Here is a 24,062-nt window from a genome sequence, read left to right as displayed (position 1 = left end):
TCTTTTGTAAACATCTTTCCTTCCAACTCTCTAAGCTTTCGGCATTCTCAGAGAGCACTGGGATATTTTAAGATGAATGCCAGATACTTTTGTCGCTTTTTTCTTTCTGGATATTCATGTAGTTGGCGAAATAATACGGCGATAAGAGAGAGGGCTTCACTATAGAAATCGACTAATTATGCATAAATTTGACACACGAGGGACACCAACATGGCGGATACTAACTTCAGCAAAGCTTGTGACGTCACCTGAAACCCAAGAATAAAAAGACTCTTTTTTTTTTATTTTTTATTTTTTATTTTGTGTAATAAATGTTAGTTTCACTGAGAAATAAATCAAAACTAATATAAAACACGAAGTAAAATGAAATGAAATCTAAAACTAAAATGACATGAAATTTAAAAATATTCTTTAACTAAAACTAAAACCACTTTACTTTTAAGTTAAAGTAAAATGGAAATACAATTGAATTGAAATATAAAATCAATTTTAAATCAAATTCAAAGTGCAAGTGAAAGTGAATTAAAAGTGTAAAATGTAGGTAAACTGAAATGAAATACGTTTTAAAAGAAGAATGAAAACCAATATTAGTGGAAGCGCTCGGCCATAACAAAATTTACATTCACTTTCAATCACAAAGTGAAATCAATTTTCGCATGGCCGAGGGCTGCCACTTGAAAAAACCCGTTTTGAAACTAAAAATGAACATGGCCGAGAGCTGCCACAGTAATAATGCAGCTGCCACAGTAATAATGAAGATTTTCATCTTCAGAGAGAGGAAGCACCTGATAAATTCCATAGCAGGTGAGGATGCAAAAAAAGTAAATCTACTTGTTACAGTAGTTTTACATCCGCTCGATTTAAGGAACAGTGTTGATTGCTAAGGCTATTGGATGGCACTTCCAATTGATAACAAATGTTTCATATTCTTGTGAGTTGTTCTCTTTGTCGTCTGTATTTCGAATTCGTCTGTGGGAATGTGCTTGCCCGACTCTATTTATCATTTTAGATGTCTTACAGACTACCTCCCCGTTCCCACCCTCCATAGGTTATTAACGGACACGGAGCAGTCAAACGTCCCATAGATTTTAACTTCCATCGTAAGCGCTTTTGAAAGTGGATAGGTTAGAAAACTTTGACCTTGCGTTTTATGATTTATTGTAAGTAAGAGTTCGTCGATTCTGTGATTTTTCTTTTTTCAGGCTTCATAACAAAGGAGTTTACTTTAAAGCAGGGATACAGCAAATGGTCAGAGGCTACTCGCGGACATTTACTCACGAAGTCGAAATAGAGGTGATTAATCTGTAGAACGAAGATATTGAAATAGCTTACATGGTTGCCTTCATGGGATGAATTCGGTGTTCTTAGAAAGCGTCTCTTTACCCACAGCGAACGGTCGAATAAACCCGAAAAAATCCCGCGAAAGGGGAAGGGGGAGGATGTTAATCTACGATGAATTAGCATCACAATCAAGTGGAATAGCAATAGTTACAGTAGCCTCACTTTGCGAAAGCGTTAAAAGCTCCTACACTGGGAAGGTGTCTGTCTTGTTTACAAACCTAACTCATTTAATATTGAGTGTTGTCCTAAAATCATCATCGTTTGTCAGTTGTATTCAACACTGAGTGATTGAACGCCAAATAGTTAAGACGTTTGTCTTTAAAATTTAACGCCCGAATGAGATGCTTTTTGGAGTATTCCTTGGTACTTTTTCGCCTGTTGTACTCCTTACGGTTCCAGTGATCTATCTTTCTCTCGTTTCTCAGCATCTTCATTTGTTATTTTCTGTTTCGCTACAGATTGATGGCAAAAAAATGGGCTTACCAAAACTAGAAGGAACTGTTATTCTTAACATAGGCAGGTTAGTGAAAGCTGGAAGTTAAAGTCAGTCAAAAGAATTCGAATCAGTGTTGCAGTGGTGAAATTCCAATTGAGTGGATTAAGAAAACAGATTAAAATCGGTTTCAAAGCGTAATTTTAAGATGCTCAGTTTTCATCCTGAAGTCAAAATAGTACTAATTTAGGTCAACATGATGTATTTCATTTCATTAAAATCTGATTCCTTTACGGGAACGAAGAACGTACAAAAAGAGGCCATTTTCGATATATCAAAATTCAAACTTGGCTGCCAGGATTGGGGGAACAAAACAAAGGAACAACATCGAGGTTGAGGGATGAATAATCAATTTCTTTAGTTTTATACCTCGAAGAATTTTAATAAATCGAAAATGGCCTAATTGTCTCGCGCCTGTCATGTGACTTTGCAGCCCAGTCGGGTGTAGCACCCAGACTGTATCTGGCTGGGAGGCATGGGTTCGAATCTAGTTAAAGTTGAACTTTAAAGTTTTCTTGTCTGATTTTTCATTGGTAGGAGTTCAGGTGCGAGTATCGCTTCTATACGCGTGAGGGATTTTATTTTCATTTGTATTTAGTTTTCCCTTTAATTTTTTATAATTTTTTTTGTCCGACTAGTTGGGGAGCAGGTACGGATGCATGGGGACCAGACAAAGAAGATCTATGTAATACGACTTGAATTTAGCATTCTGTCCTTTTTCATAGCACCAGAAAGCTTATGAACAAATCTTGACATCTTGTCCCAGGCAAGTGAGGTCTTTGAAAACACGCAGTCCAGTCAATCGCTATATCGGCCGACATACATCTCGGCCGATATATCAATCGAGTCTCGACCGAGTCTCGCCCGATATACCGACCGATATATCGTTTGAGAACACCTACAGTAAACATGATCAACACAGAAGTAATCACAAGGGCCAACCAGAAAAGACAAAATTGCAAGTACATGTAGCCAACGAGAACGCCATCATTTGTGAGTACGAATGTTGCAAATGACCAAAACACGGTGGTTTTGGTTTTGTTCCTGACTAGTTCAGATGGTGACTTGACATATTTGGACCAATCACAAAGCAAAGTTAATCAAAACAGATGCGATCCCGGATTCCTCTTCGACTCTTAATTGAGAATTGCTGACTCTGTTTGCAGGGTTATGCCTCAGCTTGTCACTGTGACGGTCTTGTAGAGGTAGTTGGACTTCAGGGAGTCATGCACATGGTAAGTCAGAATCACTACCGGCTTTGCCTTTTATGCCCTAACATCAGCAGGTGGATTCTCCATACAGTTCTCTGCAATCTGCACCACGTGATGTTTCACTACTAACTGCCTTATTTTTTGTACCCAGCCTTGTCATTTCTTACCTATATGGATCGGAAACGTTTTCATTTAGCAGTAAATATGAAGATTTCTTTTTTTTTCTTTTTTACTTATAGGGTCAAATTCAAAGTGGAATCAGGACTGGTATCCGACTGGCACAGGGAGCCCAGGTAAACATTTCTGGTTGTAATCCAGTAAACAAATGAAGCCATAAGTGAGTTATTCTCTCTTATTTTTATCTTGTCATTCTTTTTTTCCTCATTACCATGTTGGCGAATAATGATTTCCACCCTTCCCCAAACCTACGTGTAACCGTACCCTCCCTTTCGTTTCTCCACGGGGCGGGAAGAGTACGGCTACGGCTACACGTGGGTATTCTTTTTGGTTCCCCCCTGAAAAGAAAGAGCGCAAACTCTGGTTTTCGAACATCGGCTAGGGAATAATAGGGTATTTCTCCCAAGTAACCAACAAGTATAGGTAATGACACGATTTCGAGTGCAGTTGGGTGTTAATGAGCCTGAGTAAATTTCTCAAAGACAGCACAGTTGCCCCAATAGCGTAGTTCCATTTTTCTGTATAGAAAATACACAACTCACAATTCCACCATTCGCTCTAACGAGGGACTAACGCTCGAAACGTCAGCTTCAAACACCCTCCATGGTGGTCAATTTATAAAATGAACTCAGCTGATAAAACCAAATTATGTTGTAATATCCCCACCGACGCAGCAGCACAGTTTCTTTAGAAACTGACCCTCTTTATTCACGCACTTCGATCCTTTTTTTATCTATCATTATGATTTTTATTACAGATAAATATCAAATTAAAATCAGAGATGCTCGTAAAAGCGCAAAGGCGTCCTAGTCGACAATACGCGCTAAAGAACCAAACTCATACCATGCTATTCTACAGTCATGCCAAAAGTACAAACTAAAGTGATAAAACCTCTGTCTTGAGGTGGAGTTCAAAGCTTAGCTCACCCCACCAATTTATACAGAAAATAACTGAGAATTTGAAGAGAATTTATATCCGAATATGTTCTTAAATGAATGTTGCACTTGTAACTATGTGTACCAAAAAGGTTAGCTGCTGTAGTATCCATTTTCAAACAAATAAACTTTTGCGCCTTTAAATTTTTTTGGAATTTTTCATTATAACAAAATAGATTGATGTAGCTGTGTTGCGAAGGAATTAAATTTGTGAAATAACCTTTTCATGGCTTTTCTTTTGTCCTCTTTAGAGGCATAGCGGTTGTTGGGCTCGGAGAAGAGAGGTGACGTCTTTCTTCGAATTAAGAAACATTCAAACTGAATAATTTATTAAAACGAATGTTCGACATTATGAGTAATTCAAGGCCATTTACTTATCCCCTCACCCATTGCGATTAAGGCTTGCTTAGGAAAAGAGATAGAGAAATTATTTTTGTATCAGTTCACTTCAGACAGGCCATTGTTACACATAATCCATACTGTGGATGAAATTGAAGCGAGACTGCGAAACTTCCGAAAGGGTAAACCATGAACGGACTCATGTGTAAGGTCTTTGAGATGTTTTATTGAAGGTTTCGTTTTACAGTAAAACTTAACTCAGTGTCATTTCCCTCTAAATGCCACTTTTGCTTCAAAGATGTTCTTACAGTAAACTAGTCATGTTTGATGAACACGTTTGAACAAAGCTTTCAAACAGTTTGAATACCACATAGTACAATGAACTAGTATCCTCAATATGAGTTAAAAAATGTAAAAATGAACTACAAAATTAGACTTCAAAACGCTACCAAATACCTATTTTTGTGGTATCCAAAGACCTTTTTTCTTTTTTTTGTGTGTTATGGTTAATATAAATAATAATGACGAATTATGTTAAAAAAGTGACAGACGCCACTGCAACTCCCAATGATTTTAATGTTCCCAAACGAGTTATAAAAATTCTAGAAATAAGCTATTTAGATCATTTATATTCTATAAAAAAATCTGTTACAACCGACGTCTTACCTGTTATATTTTCCTGTACTTCTCCTGTTTTTTTTGTATACTTTCATCGGTTTTATTCATTTAGTTTAATTTAATTTAAATGGCGTAAAACTCTCTCATGCCAGTTGTGGGAATGAACTATTCAAATTGCTGTTGTTACTCGTTACCCAAACATCTTTCTAATTTTTTTTTTTTTACATATGATCTGCGCTTATGAGAAACGTCGAAACATTGCGGAAATGACGTCACCCTACCTTTAACTACTAATGTTCTCATGAGAGTTACAAAAATTCAAGAAATTAGCTACTTAGATCATTTTATATCTACCAAATCTTTCATAATAACGTCTTTACCAGTAAGTTTTTCAATTTTTCTGCATTTTTACCTTAGTTTGTAATTTTCAGCTAAAGATACTTGTGAAATGAAACAGTTTGACACGTGATCTGTAAGTAATTAACTATTTAGATTACCAGGCTGCTACCAAAAATCTAGTGAATGATGTTTTGACCGGTACACTTGTCTAAGTCTTTCTTGTCAAATGTTAGATGATTCATCTTTCTCAACGATTAAAACGCAATCTGAGAGCGAATTACTCTTAAACGAGTTAAACAAAATTCTAGATATGAGCTATCTAAATCTTTGTTTTACTGATAAATCTCTGATAATTCTTACTAAAGCGTGTAGATGTTCTACTATTGTGATCGCATCATTAGCCCTTTTTGTTCTTTTCAATATCAGATGTGTTGATCTAAATTTGGTATCAAGCAGAAAAACTCGGAAAAGAGAGAAGTAAAATTCTGAGATAGTCTTGATCCGTACATGTGTCTGAGTTGTTCCTGTCATAGATGCTTTTTCCTTTTCCGTTCGAATGAAAAGCAATTATAGGGCGAGTGATTCTCTCAAACGAGTCGCATTTGCACATTTGATCAAAGGTAAATGGATTTTGGGCACTACAAATATTAAACTATTACTGTTATTATTTTTATTATTATTATTATTATTATTATTACGAGTCAAAAACAATTCTTAAAATGAGCTTTTAGATCATTGTTATACTGGCGCTAAAATTTCTGATAATTGATTTAACGGATTTCCCCCAATTAAATTCTAGGTGTTTGTTCAATATTTGCTTGTCTGTTTTCTAAACTAGAGATACCATTGAAACTGAACTTTCGAAACCTAATTTAAGCGTTAATTAAACATTTGCTTCGGTCAGCTATGATGTATGTCCTATTATCAAATCGCAATCTTGGGAAAAACTGAGATAACAGCGGGGAAGGAATTTATTCAGGACATCGAATTCCTTTGAAACTAAGAACAAGCTCCGAACAAGCTAAAAAACTACCATTGTAATGAGCTAAACATTAGTTTTAAAACGGTGGAGCATTTTTAACCAAAACATTTACCAAGCTATATTATTATTGATAATAAGGAATAACGTAAATAGGTAGTTCAGCATACAGACTAAAATGTCCTATTATATCAGGAGCGTAACCAGCTTTTCGTCTTGTCGTGGGCCACCACCACGAGAACGTTCAATTTTTGTTTTAAAATTTGCGAGAGTTCTATTTTAAGAGTCAAAGAGGCGATAGTAAAATTGTAGGCCCAACCGTACAGGACTTTAGCCTGGCTGCACCCGTGATATCGTTGTGTTTCCCCTTTATCCATCAGGTTGGAATGTCTTCTAAGAACTATGGTCTACAGAAACATGCTAAAAGTAACAGACTTAGAATATCAGGTAGACATACATGTTACATGTTACATCCATAACAAAACGAAACGAATATGGCCTGCCGCTACATGTCTACTCAGGTATCCTACCTATGTAACCGAGTGATGAAGAGTTCAGAGAAGAAGCTTATTAACTAATGTAAACATCAAACCGATTAAAGAAAACGAAATTAAAATCATATTTTTCTGACTAAGATATTACCACAGACAATACATATAGACTCCTACTCAAGAGTTATTTTTTCCTTTTCCTTGAATCTTCTAATTTTTCTGTAGCCCTCGCAGTGTCCATAGTACTGGTAATGTTAAATGTCTGAGGCAAAGGGAAAAAGCTCGCTCAATACAAATTCATTCATCGATCCGTTGGGTACTCGATTTACCGACCCGATAGTCAGTCGTTAGTCAGGTGTAATCGGCACCTTGATTAAGGCAGCAATAATACAAATCAGTTAGTCTGTAACCATACCCATTGGTCAGATGGACAGTCTGCCAGACAGCCAGGCAGATAGTCAGCCCATCTGTCATTCAGCTACAGTTTAGCTAGTCAATTTAATCTCGCAGCGTACTGGCCAGCTACCCAGCTGGTCAGTTGACCAGACTGTCAATCAGTAAGCTGTTTAGTAAATTAAGGACCGCAGGCAGGTATAAAATTATAACCACACGGAACGAGAACACTCCTCGGTGTAGCCCATTAGCCACCCAGCAGTTTTTTGTCACACCTTTTCAAATCACACATCAACAATGAGTAGGATGCCTGCAATAGCTTTGCCGGTGACTTTGAATGAAGACTTCCTATCTCCGAACATAGCTCCAATCACTGCAGTTGCAGTGAGATCTCGAGTTTGAAATTGGTTTGAGTTAGCACGGGGTTAAAAATTTAGAGTTACGTTGTGTTCTGTCATGCGTAACTCGTTGCGTTATTGTTTGGTTAAGCATTGTGGGATAGAAGGAGGCATGCTGTCAAAAAATAGAAAACAGTAATTTTGTAGGTGGTCCGGTGAAGACGCTTTCTCGTTTCACCTTAAACGTTTATTTTCAATAAACCCGGTTAAACTGCCGAAGAAGAGTTCTGACCTCGTCTATTTTTCGGGTAATGGATCAGAGCTTGATGGATCGGAACACGTTGTGTGACTGGCATAAAAAAATTCAGTTTTGATTTAGATTATATCCCATAGATCGGGCTCAAAGTACTGAAGGTTTAAGTGATCATGAACTACACATGCATATACACTGTATCGTATCGTAGATTTCACCCTACATCTCAAATATAAAATACCATATGTTTCATAAGATATATGTAACAAACAAAACCCAACTTCTTTAATTTTAAGGGATTTGTTTTTAGGCACCTTTTCGGTCACCGATTAAAGCAAACGTTTCATTTACCTTGGTTCGAGAGCAGAGAACTAGAGCCTGGTATCAAACACTTCTTTTTCTCCTGGATGGAATACCAAAAGAGACAGAAATAGAAATTCATTACAATTCTATGAATCTGTTGTTACAAGAGATTATGAATTGGCTACTGCAAACACAATTCTTGTTGGTCTGTGTAGACGAATGTTTTGAAACTTGAGGTACACAACATTAATTATAGCTGCTATTTCTATTCAAGGGATGTACAGCAAGGTAGCTACGTTTTCTGTATTTGAGCAAATACCTGTCTCGCTAAAAAAATGTTACAAAAAGTGAGACAGCTCCACATTATACATGTCAGTATTTTAAGATAGGTTTTGAACCTTCATCACAACGAAGTATAAAAATACTCTTTTATCTCTCAACTGATCTGGTCACTTCTGATGTGGATAATGACGTTTAGACCGAATACTTCAAACCTTCTAGAAGCAAAGTGGTGGAGTGATTATACGTCATATCTGTTGGCTAATTTAGAACGAAAGTTACCTTCCTCTGCGAGGTCCATGTCAGGCTCAAACGCATTTTCCTCTTCAAATTCAGAAATGATGTATTAAAAACAGTACTTTAGTACTTAATCGCTCAATATTGTCTCTATTAAGCGTCTTAAAATATTACTATTATTATTATTATTATTATTATTATTATTAAATTTAAATTTATACCGCGCAGTTTCTATAAAAATATTCAACTGCGCCATACAATAAATATTAAATCAAAAATAAATAGAAGTTCAAAATTACATTTCTAAAATTCCATAAATAAATAAATAAATAAAATAATTCATCAATAATGCAATTTAATCATAACAACTATAGTAACTAATTAAACGCCCTATTAAATAAAAAAGTTTTAAGTCTAATTTTAAAAATATCTAAACTGGAAATAGATCTTGTTGCGGTAGGAAGCAGATTCCAAAGTCTAGGGGCGGCACAACTAAACGATCTATCTGCCAGGGTCTTCTTGGATATTATTTTCGGGAAAGTTAATAAAGCTTCGGAGTCATCGTTGCATTAGACTTTAACCAATTTTTCCACTAGAATTTAATATCCAGTTATTACCAGGTTATAAAAGATGCTTCAAGAACTAACAAAATGCCTTATTATCTTGAATAACTAATCAAAACCACAATCACCTTTACCTTTATCACTGGGCACTGGGATCTCTTCACTTGCTATTTGCTCCTCAGATTCAGCAGCTGTGTGAAAGCAAAGTTATTAATTACAATGCAGTATTTGCATAATTACAGACATTGTTCTTCCGTAGGCTGACAAATAAATGTAAATGAATAAAGCGGTCTGCACGGTAAACCCGGCCCATGGCCTGCTAATAAGCCAGCAAAATGACCCAGTTACCTGTCAAGTTCATAGCACATGTTAAACAACGTAACCAGATGTGTCGTTTCTAAAATGCAAATAATTGTCTTTACCTTCCTCAGTTGGCTTTTTGCGTTCAGGCTTACTTTCTCCTTCTTGACCTGCAGAAGTACGATTGAAAAAGAAGTTGTACTTATTGAAGTATGTGCATTTGAATACTTGTAATATTGCATAGTGAGCGAGAATTGTGGGTCGATCACAAGGGACAGCACAAAACCTGAATATTTGAGAATGCTAAAATGGCGCCTTAACCTCCTAAGGACTAATCAAGAACCACTCTCTCTCTCTCTTACCTTGGTCACTAGACACTGGAATCTCTTCACTCTCCATCTGCTTCTCCGATTCTCCAGCTACGTGAAAACGAAGTTGTTCATTAGAATAAAATATTGATGCCTTTAAGGTTACGAATGAGATCTCATTGAGAATTACAGTCACCGTCACTGCGTAGGCTAACACAAATGCCTTCATATAGATACAGGAGCCTTGAGATAAATCCGGCCCACTGTCTGCTATCGAGCCAGAAATTTCACCCAGCTAGTTGTTAAGTTAACAAACAGCTTGCCCTGTACGCGGGATTAAAAACAACATCTGTTGGACAGTGTAAAGTTCCTGAAAACCAATTCATTCTTTATACCTTTAGTTGGCTCCTTGGGCTTAGACTTACGTTCCTCTTCTTGACCTGCACAAATAGATTTACAATAGAATAAAGGCTGATAGTTTCGAAAGAAACTGTTTGGGTTGCGTCGGTGGGAGTAACGAAATAATTTGGATATATCAACAAAGTTGAAATGGTAAATTGGCCACCGTAATGATTACAGAAGCTAACGTTTCGAGCGTTAGCCCTTCGTCGGAGCTAATAGAGGAATTGTGGGTTGTGTGTGCTTTTAAAGGCAGAAAATGGAGCTACGTTATTGGTGGGAGCATGGCAACGAGAGAAACATGAATAAATTAGTGGAATGAAAAGCGTTCGTTGATCCCTGTGGGGTTTAGACTGCCTGTTTGAAAGATGAGCTTTTGTTCAAGATTTTTACGGCTTTCCGTGCCACCTAAGTGCAAGGAAATACCGCAGATTGCCATATGTTGCTTAGAATGATCAGGTAAATTAAAATGTCTAGCAACTGGTTTCGATGTGTCCTTGTCATTCCTTTCCACGTCTCGAAGTTGTTCTCGGAATCGGTCACCTAGTCTTCTGCCTCTTTCGCCGATGTATATCTTTTTGCAATAAGTGCAAGTTATGCAATAGATTACATTGGCGGAGGTGCACGTGAAGTGATCGGTGATCTTAATGGATCGTTTAGGTCCCGATATTTTATCAGTGTTGTGAATGAAAGGACGCGTTTTGTATCGTGCACTAGCGCATTTAAAAGTGCCTGGTTGCTCATTAGTCTGAAAAGAACTTCTGACCAAAAATTGCCTATGTTTTTGTCGCGTTTGAATGAAATGAGCGGAGGCTGCGAAAAGATAGGCAATTTTTTGGTCAGAAGTTCTTTTCAGACTAATGAGCAACCAGGCACTTTTAAATGCGCTCGTGCACGATGCAAAACGCGTCCTTTCATTTACAACACTGATAAAATATCGGGACCTAAACGATCTATTAAGATCACCGATCACTTCACGTGCACCTCCGCCAATGTAATCTATTGCATAACTTGCACTTATTGCAAAAAGATATACATCGGCGAAACAGGCAGAAGACTAGGTGACCGATTCCGAGAACACCTTCGAGACGTGGAAAGGAATTACAAGGACACATCGAAACCAGTTGCTAGACATTTTAATTTACCTGATCATTCTAAGCAACATATGGCAATCTGCGGTCTTTCCTTGCACTTAGGTGGCACGGAAAGCCGTAAAAATCTTGAACAAAAGCTCATCTTTCAAACCGGCAGTCTAAATCCCACAGGGATCAACGAACGCCTTTCATTCCACTAATTTATTCATGTTTCTCTCGTTGCCATGCTCCCACCAATAACGTAGCTCCATTTTCTGCCTTTAAAAGCACACACAACCCACAATTCCTCTATTCGCTCCGACGAAGGGCTAACGCTCGAAACGTCAGCTTTTGTAATCATTACGGTGGCCAATTTACCATTTCAACTTTGTTGATATATCCAAATTATTAGATTTACAATAGATTGCATTAATCCAGTTATCTAAATTTGATTAAAAGCTTCAGAACCTTCCATCAGTGTGTAAACTTTTACTGTCACATGTGTTCAAATACTACCTTCTTTTCTTCTTTAACTTCTTAAGAAAATTATTACTCGGGCTTCCGCAGGAAAGCCCGAGTCTGAAAATGCAAGCCGTTTTGGTCGCCAAAGGGGGCTCATGATCCCAGGCAGTCCTTGCGTAAACCGCGGAAATTGGGGATGAGAGTACGAACCATTTGTGTTATCGTGAGCCCGCTCTATGTAAACAACGCAATTTACAGAATGCTGTGTTTTTTGAAGACCGATTTGCAAATATTTCTGTCTTATAAGCTCATCCCACATGCAAACGCACACGCCGGTCGTGGAAGGCCCACGCTAAATGATGTCCAGTGTTTTCGGAATGGGCCGGTCCACGAACTTCATTGCTTGAAGGCTAGCCAAATGTGGAAAGTTCACACTAGTTCTCACGAGATAAGAAATGAACCATATGTGCGTTCAAACTACGAAAATACTGGCAATACTGTGACGGCCGATTTAACAACAAACTATGATGCTGAGACGAACGCCTCACTTGCTGAAAAAATCAAGACTGTTCGTGAACACAACTTCGAAGGTGGCGCCAACAAACGATACTGTCAGAAGCAACTTAAATAGTAAGGTTAAATATATAACCTTAGCTCTTCCGTTAAATATCCTGTTTCTATCACTGGTTTTTATTGGGTTCAATACTTGTAAGGTACGATTTGGTATCTCGTACATAATCACTATAAACAATTGGTTCATGCGTTAGCGTGCGTTCATCAAGAATTAAAGCACGGGGGAAGTTTGGAGAGCACGAAAGATGCCTGAGAGTTGTACGAGTCGCAGCCGAGAGCAACTCTAGCTTCTTGAATGCTCTCCAAACTTCCCAAGTGCCTCACGTCTCGATGAACGCACAGCCGACACATAAACCAATTGTTTTATAACATATTCAACGCTGTAGTTTAGGCATAAAGGGCAGAAATTCCCTCTACTACTTTCGGAAAGGTATTACGCTATGCTTCAATGACACGTCTTAGATTGGTCAAAAACTGACAGGTGTATTCATGCGTGGAAATGAAGTTAGAGTTGCGAAACGAGATGAAACCGTTGATTGTTTTGTTTACTCTTTCTCTGGGTTCTTTCTCGGGAGTTAAAAATTCCATTCCCAAAAAAAAGTAGGCAGATTTTCATCGGCTTGTTCGCTTGTTGCCATGTCTAGTTTAACTTTTATGCGGAATTTTTCACCGTTTTTTAATGAAAAATGCTGAAGTCACTCGCGAGGCATTTGTTTGCAGGCGTCACCAGCGTGTACAATGGGAAACTGAAGCACGCTCACGCAACTGAATTTGATTGCTTAACAATTGGTTCATGCTTTAACGTGCACTATCGAGTTATGGAGCAAGAGGGAAATTTAGCTTCTTGAGTGCTCTCTAAACTTCCCACGTGCTCCATAACTCGATAGTGCACAGCTAAAAGCATGAACCAATTGTTTTATAACATAGCCGGTGGAATTGTGCACTAAATCCGACGCGAAAAACGGAAAACAATATCAGAAGTGATTGTTCGCGGTAAACGAAATATTAGGCAAAATAGGAATTGGTTTTATTTCAAAATTTCTGTTGAAAGCTCGAGTTTAATTTTACTGCAGTTTAAATACAAAATTCAAAGGGTGGGAAAATTGTCTTCCCTTTGGGACTTGTGGGCCGAGTCTCTGTTTGTATCCATTATTGTCGCGAAATATATTATTTTTCCCCGCGTTAACAATGGCTGCTCGAGCAAAAAAAAATTTCTGGCAAAGGGATTTGCTCACGCTATCAGCGTGCACTATCGGGATTTTGAGCACGCGCTCGTATAATGAGTTTGATTGCGCGACTCTGCTAGCTCTGTTATAAACGAATTTACAAGCTATGTTATACTTGTACTCGTGTGTGGTGTGAACGCCATGGCTATAAAAAAAAAGCCCGAGTGAACGCTCCTCGAGCGTCTAGTTTATTTGATAGAAATGACATTAGTACATACTTAGTCGTTGATTTTGTTTTACTCAAGCTTTTAAAAAGTCGTTAATCTTGAACCAATTCTCAGGTATTATGCCCAGTGATTACCAAGGTAAAAAAAAACAAACTCTTCGAGAACTGATACAATGCCTTGAGTGATTTACAAAAAAAAACACTCTCTCCTTTACCTTTGTCACTAGGCCCTGGAATCTCTCCTCTCTCCACCTGCTCCTCACCTTTACCAGCTGTGTGAAAGCAAAACTGTTAATAAAGTTATATAGGATCTCATTGAGAGCTGCTGTCACTGTCACTGCGTAGGCTACCACATATGTCGTCAACTAGTTACCAGGGTTTTAATAAATAACCCGGCTCGCTGACCGCTATCAAACCAGAAAACTTACAAACTGGCCGAGTTAGTAATTGAGATCATGAAAATCTTTCACTGTAGGCGAAAATAAATGCAACACAAATCGGACAAATGTACAATTCCTAAAAATCAGTACATTTTTTTTACCTTCCTCAGTCCACTTTTCAGGTTCAGCCTTACTTCTTCCTTCTTGACCTGTGCAATTAGGTTTAAAATTCATTGCTTTAATCCAATCATTTAAATCTGACTACTTGCATTTGTTGGAGGGATTGAGTAACAGGAACATAACGTGAGTTTTCGCGAGCATTGAAACAGTCAGCTGCAAATTTTATCAACTTTTTGAATCTTTGACGAAGGGACATTGATTAACGCAACTGATATTGTCTCTGTTACTGCTGATACTGGATGAGTGCGTAGCCATGACCGGGGTGGGAAGGAGGGGAAAGAACAATTACAACGATCGAAGGAACAAAAAAGGTGATCAAATGTCAACAAAATGTCTGTCAACTTCTAGCCAGGCGCAGCATGCAGGCGTGGGGCTAATCAAATTATTCCCCTCGGAATATGAGCCCCTGTAACGTTAATTTCATCAAAACAGCAAACAAAAATGACTACATGTCAAGCTGCTGCTCGTTTTTCTAGAACTACCTTATATTGAAAGTTTCTGATATTATGAAGGTATTATGCTCATTGAAACCCGCCATAATCCCTATATATTTCAACTGTTGTATCAACAGCTATAAGCTACACCGATGATGACTGTCCATCATTAAGGAAGGGCTCTTTCAAGCACCTTAACCTTCGGTCACTTCTGTTTTCTGTCTGTAGATCCATCATGATAATTAATTCCATATAGAAGAGTACGTTAAAAAGAACTAGACACTTTTGAAAGCAATAAGGGTCCATCGGTGTTGGACACTTCTACTTACAGAGAAATTCACTTATTACCTTCTTTTTTTAGCTTCTTCAGAAAATGATTTATTTGATAGAATAGTACATTACCACTCAGTAATTCAACTTTTTGCTTTACTTAAGCGTTTTCAAAAAGTCATTGATTTTCAACCAATTTCTCCAATAGAATTTTTTCCAGTGACTACCTAAGTAAAAGCGAGGCTGCGATAACTCATTAAGTGGCTCAACCTCTTGAGTGACCAATCAAAAACCATTCTCTCTCCAATACCTTTGTCACTGGGCCCTGGAATGTCTTCACTCGCCACCTCCTCCTCAGGTTTGCTAGCTGTATCAAAGCAAAGTTATAAATTAGAATAAAGTATGAATGCCTTCAAGGTAATGTTTTGGATTTATGTCATATATTATATGGACTCTTATTGTCACGAGTAGATTAAAACAACTTCTGTCAAATAAATTTGTAAAACCGTCTACATAGTAAACTCATTGCCCGCTTTTAGACAAGCAAATTGGCCCAGTTAACCATCTGTCCAGCTTATGAACAACACGCATTGTAAGCAGGAGTAAATACAGCATATGTTAAACAGTTCGGAGTTCAAAAGATAAATTTATTGCTTTTTACCTTCGCTAGTGGGCTTTCCGTGGGCAAGCTTACTTTTTCCCTCTCGCACTGCACAAACAGGTTTTAAAAAGATTGCATTAATAAAACCATATAAATTTGATTATTTGCATTCCATGAAACTATCGAGAATTCTGGGTGGGGCACCAGGGACAGCACTCAACCCCAATTTCGAAGTAGTGTTTAAACAGTCAGCTGTGAACTACTATCACTTCTTAATATCTTTGTTGAAGGGCCTTTAATCTCAGTTATCACCATTTTCTCCGTTACCTCCGGTCCTGGATTAGTGCGATGAATGCATACCCTTGACCTACATGCAACTGCCCGGTAACTTTTTAAAAGCAGTAATAATAATAATGATAATAATAATAATAATAATAATAATAATAATAATAATAATAACAACAACACCCAGGATACAAGATCTCACAAGTAAACGTCATTATAGATGTACTTGGAGGATGGTCTACAGCCATGGAAACTGAAATGAAGGGCTTCTTTGGTACAAGATACAAAGAAATATTGCTGAGAATGCAGATAGCTGTATTAAGTAGCACTCTGAACATTACAAGAAAATTTAAACTGCTTACAGCGTAAGAATTTTAATGACATTATGATTTGGTTTTTATGCACAGGATTTTATGGACATTTTAAGTTAAGGATATTTTAAGAACCCAACAGTAAATCATGAACATTTAAAAAAAAAAAAAAAAAACATCTTAGTATTGGGCCAAGTAACACTTTTATCGTTTTATATTGATCATTTATATTTAAGTAGTATTAGATATTATTATAGTTAACAGTCCTGTCATGCAGATTTTCGCCCTATCTTGCTTAACTCACCAGCATCCAAACGTGTATACTGCATAATAATAATAATAATAATAATAATAAAGATAATGACTAAAGACCAAGCTAGTACTCTCGCTTTCCCTTATAATTTTTTAACAACCATGAAATTCATGTCTCTTTATCTTATTTAAATCAAAGTTCTATAGTTAAAACGTCCAATAATCGCAATATATTTTTAACCTTCTATCAGTTGCTACAGTTACAACTACTGTCCGTCATAAGAAAGGTTTCTACAAGCACGAACACTATCCTTCAGTCACCTACATTTTTTCCTGGAGATCCATTATGATATTTAACTCAATGTTAATTAGCACTTTCATAGAACTATGTAATTTTCAACATTTGAACCTTGTATCGGTGTAGATACATAATTAGCTCCTTTTCGTCTTTTTCGTCGATATTGGCTTTCTCCATGATGAACGGTTACTGCAGCAATATCAAGTGTGCCCTTTATTTGACTAAACTGATCGTTGTTTCGTAAAGGCTCAAAAGCTGATTGCTCAACTTATTCGAGTCTTGCTACGTGTAGATATAAACATAACTACTTACCCAAATAAGGTAATTTGTAACGAGAGCAAGGACAGTTCTAAACAATATGCACTGAGGAGCCTTAAATTTCACAATATACTTATACATCTATCTTAGTTAAATTCATGTACACTGAAACTGATCCTTTGAAGGCTTTAACAAGGCGTGGACCATTTTCAGGGAAGAAATTTATTTGCGTGCACCTTTGAGGTGAATGCTTCTAATTTTGACCAATATCCTTTAGTTTGTCACCTCAAGACCATCAATTGCATTTCTCTAACAACAGCCGACTTGTCAATTGGAGGTTTTTCAATTGCGATGATCCGTTAGGTTCAGTGAGAAAGGAGGGAAATACCTAGCTAATCACATGAACTCATTCATAAGACTAACTTAGAATCTGTGATTTGATTGGTGAGGATAACGTTAATAATACAAAATACCGATCATGTTGGTTTGACATAAAAAAAAAAAAAAAAAATGCAGTCAGGGTACTCCATGCGCCAGCTTGGTAGTAGCAGCTAAAAAATTTGGGTGGTACAAGGCATCCCTAGATTCATTGTTTTATAATATAGTTTATTTTCTTTCAAAAAAATAAAAAATTGAAAAGGCCTTATACCTTTCACAGTCTTTTTAGTGGCTGGACGGATGTCAAAAGCATCCTCATAATCTGTTTAAACGAAAAAGTCGAGTAAACCATGTCATGATGCTTCTGTTTCGTGTTTTCTTCTTAAATATATCACTAAACAAATGCAACGGTAATAATATGTATATTCTATTAATTAATTATTGACGAGATATATTACCAAGTTATCTAGATATTAAAAAAGACCTATTATATTTTCGGTCAAGTCTATATGCAGAATTGGATGCGTGCAAGCGTAAAAATATTTGCACCAAAGTTCTAGAAATCATGATCAATTAGTTGAGTTCTCGAAGGATATACACTTGTTATGTTACACAGCTCATATTTACATCTGCAAGAATCCGAGTGTTACGTCAACTAACAAGTAATTATACCTGAGGAAGATGCACTTTCAGCCACTCTACAGGCTTGTTCCATCGCTGTCGACATAGCAAAGGGATTTTTTTTTTAAGTTAGAGTTATTTATCATATAATAATTTGAAAGAATAAATATTCTGGTAGATTTAAATAATTAGACTACATGTACCTGCCAAGGGAGTTGGGTTGCAAAGCCATCAACAGCAGTATCAAGGTTGCAAGTTTTTCGGGTCGAATAATATCCTCGATATGTTTCCCATATAATTCTTTTACTTCACTATTTACAAATTGCTGTCTAAAAATAAGTAAACAGGGAGAGCACGGACCTGATTGCGGAGCAGGCAATTCAGGGGCTTCCACTTCTGGAATGTCGTGTTGGTCTATTACTTGCATTTCAATATGTTCTCCTATGGGGAAGAAAATGAAAGAAAAAAAACTGGATTACTAACAACTTTTCCATCTTTTCTTTGCTTTGCATTACACAAAAAAACTCCCAGGTAGAGAGGGGATATTTTATGTATAATTACATTGAGAAGAACTATATTTTTACCTTCTTCGTTGATAGCATGTGCATCTTCATTTCCAATCTGTCCCTGCTGGTCATTTTCTGCTTCTTCTATGTTATAAAACAAAAAGACAAAAACAAAAACAAAAAAAATGAGAATAAGTCATTGTCAGACTTTTCCAAACATTTATTACATAAAAATCATTCCGCTACAAGTAAGGTTTGTATTAATCTTCTTACCTTGAAATTGAAGACAGAGGTTGATTCTTCTATATTTTGATAAATATTTACAAATTTCCGCTCACATTCTTATTCAAAAGGGTTCGGCGACTAGCCTCAATTTGCTTCAACATTCCCAATACATGGCTTTGAAGATACTAACCTCCACAAATGGAACTGAAATAATGATTTGTTATTGGGTCGTCCCCCATTCAACTTTCTTTGTCCCCATTTCTGATTGCTTTTCGTACGCCTCAGGTGTAAAAAATTTAGAACAAACTATCAAAAGGAAACTTGTTTGTCATTACAAAATTTGTTAAACCTTGAAGTTTCTTTATTTCGATGTGGGAAGCACCATCATTGTTGCAAATTTGCTATGTTAATATTGGAAAACAGTACCTTCTTGATTTTGTCCTCTGCAGAAAATAGATTGAACATTGGACCACAACTTCCTCAGTTTAGGTTTCAATATAGCTTGCACCTGTACATTTGAAATTTACGGAGAAGTTTGTGTAAGACTTTCGAATAATCTCTTTTAAATTTAGGTGGGTCTTTATGGTCATTGTTTATTATGTCAGTCGTCACTATTACAAAATTAAGTTGCCAGCCTGCTCTGACACGGAAGTAAATTCCAACATGGCAGTCATGCCCTATTTAAAAGTGATAAAAAATAAACCTGTTACCTGTGGAGTAGAAAGTGTATACAGCAATGGGTTGATAGCTGAATTGATCGGTAGAGCGAACACTGCAATCCACACTGCCAGATCGCCAGGTGGATCAAATGTTTTTTCGACGTGAGACTTGATGCCGATAGCAATGATTGGTATCCAACAGAGGAAATCGGTCAGAATAATGAAGAAGACTCTTTTGGCAAGTGCTCTTTCTCTTTTGGCCTGCGCACTTTGTGCTCTTGCTTGTAGTTCACGAACAGTTCCATGTGCTCCGAGCCGTCTACTTGACGACCATGATTTCAACAAGATGGCGATATAAGCCACCATAATGAAGATGAAAAGAGAGAAATTTAAAACGATAAAGATGGAAGTGGAGTATTCCCAGCCTTCTTGTAATTGTGGGGAAAGTTGCAGGGGCAGGCACACTACGTTTTTGCCATAATACCAGTCACCAAAATAGCGCATCCCAGACAAGGGAAGGAATGCCATAACACCTCCCGCCAGCCAGATAACTGCGCACACTAGACGAGCCTGCCCTGGTGTAATTTTTGCAAAAGTGTAGGGAAACACAATGTTCTTGAGCCTGTCCCATGCAATCAAAGAAATCATCATAACTGACACCTCACTTGAAAGGATAGACATGGCGCCATTGAAATGACAAAACCAACCAGTGCGCCACTCATAGTCGTGCAGGTAGTACTCCCCCGACCATTGCAGGTCTTTTATGGCTATAATGATAAGGTAAATACCCATGATGCCGTCTGAGATACCCAGATTCACCAACATGATAGACTGGACCACATTGTTATCAGGGAAAAAATACTGCCACCCAACAACAAATACAGACCCAAACAGGGACAGAAGACCGACAACCCAAAGACTTCTCCTTGGAGCAAGGTTGCGGAACATGGATTGACAGCTTGCGAAGTTGTCATTGAAAGAATAGTCGCAATCGGCATCCTGCCTGAAAAGATCGAGGTGGCAGCACATTAGGTTGGTGTCCAAAGTCCTAGATTTGGAAAAAAAAGAAAAGAAGAAATATTTAGCATTACTAGCAAATTTATACGGATAGATAACAATGGGCTTTCAGTGATCTAGATACATTAAAGGTTAATGATCTGCAAGCAATTAATAATTATTGATTGATTGATAACATACTCTGTTATTAAAAAAACCTTTTAGGGGGGTGACTGAAGTAATTGTTTACTACAGACGGAGTCTTACACTCTGATAATGTGCGTCAACTGCTGGGTGAAAAGTCCTCTAGGGAGCTCAGCCATTAGGTTGTAGTGCATAAACCTGCCATTTTGGAAAATCATCAGGAGAACAATAAGTTGGATTATAAAGAAATTAAACAAAAAATATGAATTCGGCTCATTCCAAAAAAATGTATTTAGAACAATGAGATTCATTTATTAGTGTTAAAAAGAAAGAAAGCGCAAAAAAAAAAAACCCGAGAAAAATTAAAAAAAAAACCCAAGAACCCTAAATATTTCGTAAAAAAGCCCAGCTTTGTAATTTATACAACTAAGTTTAGTTGCTTAGATTAAAATCTCTCATTCTCCGTACACTTACAAAAATCGCAATTCCTGGGCATAGGTGAAAGTCGTCCTGGAAACGTTTTGTATCTTATTGCCGAAGATATCTCTAAAACGAATAACATAATCACTCACAGTTAGTAAGTAGACAGGGTCTCACGATTTTGTCAAACATAAATCAGTTAAGCATTACTTTGTTAATCAGCTTATTTTTTATCTACTTGATATTAAAATCTGTGAACTAAAATCTCAGATTTGAAATGATTCTGTTAAACTTTTTCCATCAATTCAAGTATTCTAAATGTTTTTGGATTTGTGATTAACTGTACTCACAGAGCTTTGAGGCTTTTGACGCCTTCAAATATTTTGTCAGGAAGAGCCTCGATTTTGTTCTCCGAGAGATATCTTAAACAGGTGAAAGAAGTGAAAGAGAAATAATGAAATATGGTAACATGGTATGATTGCAATTGGGTGTGGCACATTACATTTAATCGATGACAGAGTTAACATTACAATAATCTCGTAATTTTGCTGTTATCAACTCAGTTGATAATGTAAAATGGCCTCCGTAAAGAATTTAAAAAAGCTCACGTTTTGAGCGTTAGCGCCTCGCCAGAGCGGCATATGGTTTGCAAATCCGCTCATATTGGGAAAAAGGTTTCAACTCTGAGTGTACTTACAATTCGATCAACTTTACCAAGCCCTGGAACTGATCTTCATGAAGCCCCTCAATTTTATTGTAGTCTAATTTCCTGAAGAAAGCACCATAGAAAGTTTAGACTGACATACGCAGATGTATCTGTGGAGTGATTTCTTTAACACTGCTGTTTCTTTTTTCTTCTGAATCATAACTGAAGTTCCGTGACGGGACAGAAAACGCATGAACTGTAAGTACCTCTAATTGTCCCATACAAATACTTAGAAAACTTTTCTAAGGCTTTGTATGGGAAAACGGGAGGTACTTACAGTGCCCGCATTTTCCGTCCTGTCATGAGTTAAGGTAATGGCAATGCTTTTTTTCCAATAAAATAGCTCCTAATTTTTATTTCTTAATCTTCAAAGAAAGACATCAGACATAAGTATAATGTTCTCAAGGTTAACCTCGTAAACTGCCAAGTTTATTCCCAAGAGTCTTAATGAGGTTTAATGTTTAAGCTGAATTTGAATAAAAATTGTGATCCATTTCCTGTTGCAAATTTCAAACTTATTGGCTTAGTTTGATCCACCACTGCAACAGTATTACATATAACATTTTAAAGAAAAAAACCTTTGCCTTCTAAAAGTATATTATAATTAGAGTTGTCATAAACTAGGAAACTGTTGTAATTAACGCATTCTCAAATTTTCAATTAAATTTTTGATGTCAATAAGAATCTTACAGAAATTCTACCGCTGTAATATTTCTGAAGATGTGCGGTGGCAGATTTCTAAGCTCATTGTTTGACAAATCCCTAAAAGAAATCACCATAAGATTGTTACAAGTAATTCGTTAATGATAGATTTACCATGTAAACTGATTCATAGAATAATAATTAATACCGCTTTTCGGTGAAAAACTTTCAAAGTGTTTTTTCTTTGTGTAGCGGCGTCCCCTTTTCAGTTTATTTCTCCCACATCCCTAGGGCATATTCCCAGAAAGAAGGCTGATGTCTTAAAATCCAGCTCAAGAAGACTCTAGCATATTATACTTTCTGAGGACGCCATAATGTAGAGCAACAAGAACATGAGAACATCTGTCAACATCTTTGGAGAAAAAAAAAATTAAATGGACTATGTTTCCCTTATACAAAATGAAAAACAAACCGATCAAGGGAATATCCACCTTCGACTTTTTTGGGGGGAAACTCCTCACGGCAGTGAAATAATAAAAAAAAAAATGGCACAAGACAAAAATTGCAACCTCACCTGTAGAAGAAAGATGATATCGAAATGCAAAGCTATTTCTATTTTTAGAACTATTATTATTTTTTATCATTACCATTATTATCATCACTATTATCATTATTTTCATTACTTTTATTACTATTACTATTTTATCACCATTATTATGGTTTTTACTATTATTTCTATTCTTATTATCAACATTATCACTGGCCCAGCTGTAAGTTAATGGTTTATTATATGTTAAAAGTTGATACTTTATCCAGCAAAAAGAAATCAAGGAGTTATTGAGGCTGTTATTGAAACATACGCTTCAACTCTTAAACCCCCAAGTACCTTAACATTACTTAACAAAGCACATCAACTGCATAAAGTAGCATTCCGTTACTCATCTAATCAGATGGAAAACTTCAGGATGTTTGAGCTTTTACGGGTGTGCTTTTGTAAATAATGTTTTAAAATTGACCATTTGGTTCTACCAAATTATCTCTTGTGTTGAATAATCATTTCACTTACAGATATATCAGCTTGCAAAGATTGTTAAAAAGTCCGTTTGGCAAACTCTTCAACTTGTTATTTGACAGATAGCTGATAATGACAATGGAAAATGTAATTTTCGTTAAGTTTGCAATCTAAAATTCATAAGTAAATCAAAATAAATACAGATGCTGTAGTATACCGCGATTAAATCGAAAACCGTTTATTCAAGTCCGTTAACGGAAAAGATCTAACACAACGCGTCTTGACTCAGTTTCGATTAACACAGCTGGTGAGCAAACCAACACGGGGCGAGCGGATCTTGAATTTGGTCTTAACGAACCTTCCGCCTCTGTACCACGAGAACTCTGGACAGACTTTGCCGCCTTTCGGACTCTCCGATCACAATGTTGTCATATTGCGCCCTAAATCGAGACCTGTGAGAGAGGGCTCTATGAAAAAGCAGGTGTCGGGCCGCGACACACGCGCCAGCTGGAAACTCGACTCAGTCGCTAATTGTGCGGAATTGACCGCTCGCTTGTAGAGAGCACGCGGGGTTGCGCAGCCAAACTCCAACTGTTTACGGACGTCGTCAAGACTGAATTGGACATTATCATGCCCGTCAAAAAATCCAAGATCCACGCAACAGACGCGCCCTTGGTTTCTCCAGAGT

At 37.0% G+C, this 24,062-nt stretch overlaps 2 protein-coding genes and 1 long non-coding RNA gene across 3 annotated transcripts; 1 reads left to right on the top strand and 2 right to left on the bottom strand.

Annotated features, from left to right (window-relative positions):
* The first annotated feature begins 2,698 nt into the window (after positions 1-2,698).
* On the top strand, positions 2,699-4,287 carry LOC148739835 (uncharacterized). Its single transcript, XR_015997330.1, has 3 exons — positions 2,699-3,069; positions 3,285-3,338; positions 3,980-4,287. It is a non-coding gene; the product is annotated as an uncharacterized LOC148739835 (long non-coding RNA).
* Positions 4,288-4,702: 415 nt separating this feature from the next.
* LOC148739834 (uncharacterized) lies at positions 4,703-14,410 on the bottom strand. The gene is made up of 9 exons (XM_088749579.1): positions 14,327-14,410; positions 14,012-14,084; positions 10,293-10,337; positions 9,952-10,008; positions 9,712-9,759; positions 9,424-9,480; positions 8,772-8,813; positions 8,259-8,310; positions 4,703-7,185 (listed from the first exon to the last, which is right to left on the bottom strand). The coding sequence occupies exons 1-8, from the start codon at positions 14,408-14,410 to the stop codon at positions 8,279-8,281; spliced, it is 438 nt and encodes a 145-aa protein (XP_088605705.1). The 3' UTR covers positions 4,703-7,185; positions 8,259-8,278.
* A 2,476-nt stretch (positions 14,411-16,886) lies between these two features.
* Positions 16,887-23,256, bottom strand: LOC148739833 (G protein-coupled receptor GRL101-like). Its single transcript, XM_088749578.1, has 13 exons — positions 23,249-23,256; positions 22,411-22,482; positions 21,712-21,783; positions 21,365-21,436; positions 21,069-21,140; positions 20,718-20,792; positions 19,506-20,502; positions 19,222-19,303; positions 18,649-18,714; positions 18,425-18,505; positions 18,116-18,160; positions 17,715-17,765; positions 16,887-16,996 (listed from the first exon to the last, which is right to left on the bottom strand). Exons 1-13 carry the CDS (start codon positions 23,254-23,256, stop codon positions 16,887-16,889), a joined length of 1,803 nt encoding a protein of 600 aa, XP_088605704.1.
* Between the last annotated feature and the right edge of the window lie 806 nt (positions 23,257-24,062).

Source organism: Stylophora pistillata, chromosome 2, assembly GCF_964205215.1.
Source record: "Stylophora pistillata chromosome 2, jaStyPist1.2, whole genome shotgun sequence".
Classification (NCBI taxonomy): Eukaryota; Metazoa; Cnidaria; class Anthozoa; order Scleractinia; family Pocilloporidae; genus Stylophora; species Stylophora pistillata.
Note: the sequence above shows the minus strand (reverse complement) of the source record. Positions and strands in the feature narration are given on the sequence as shown.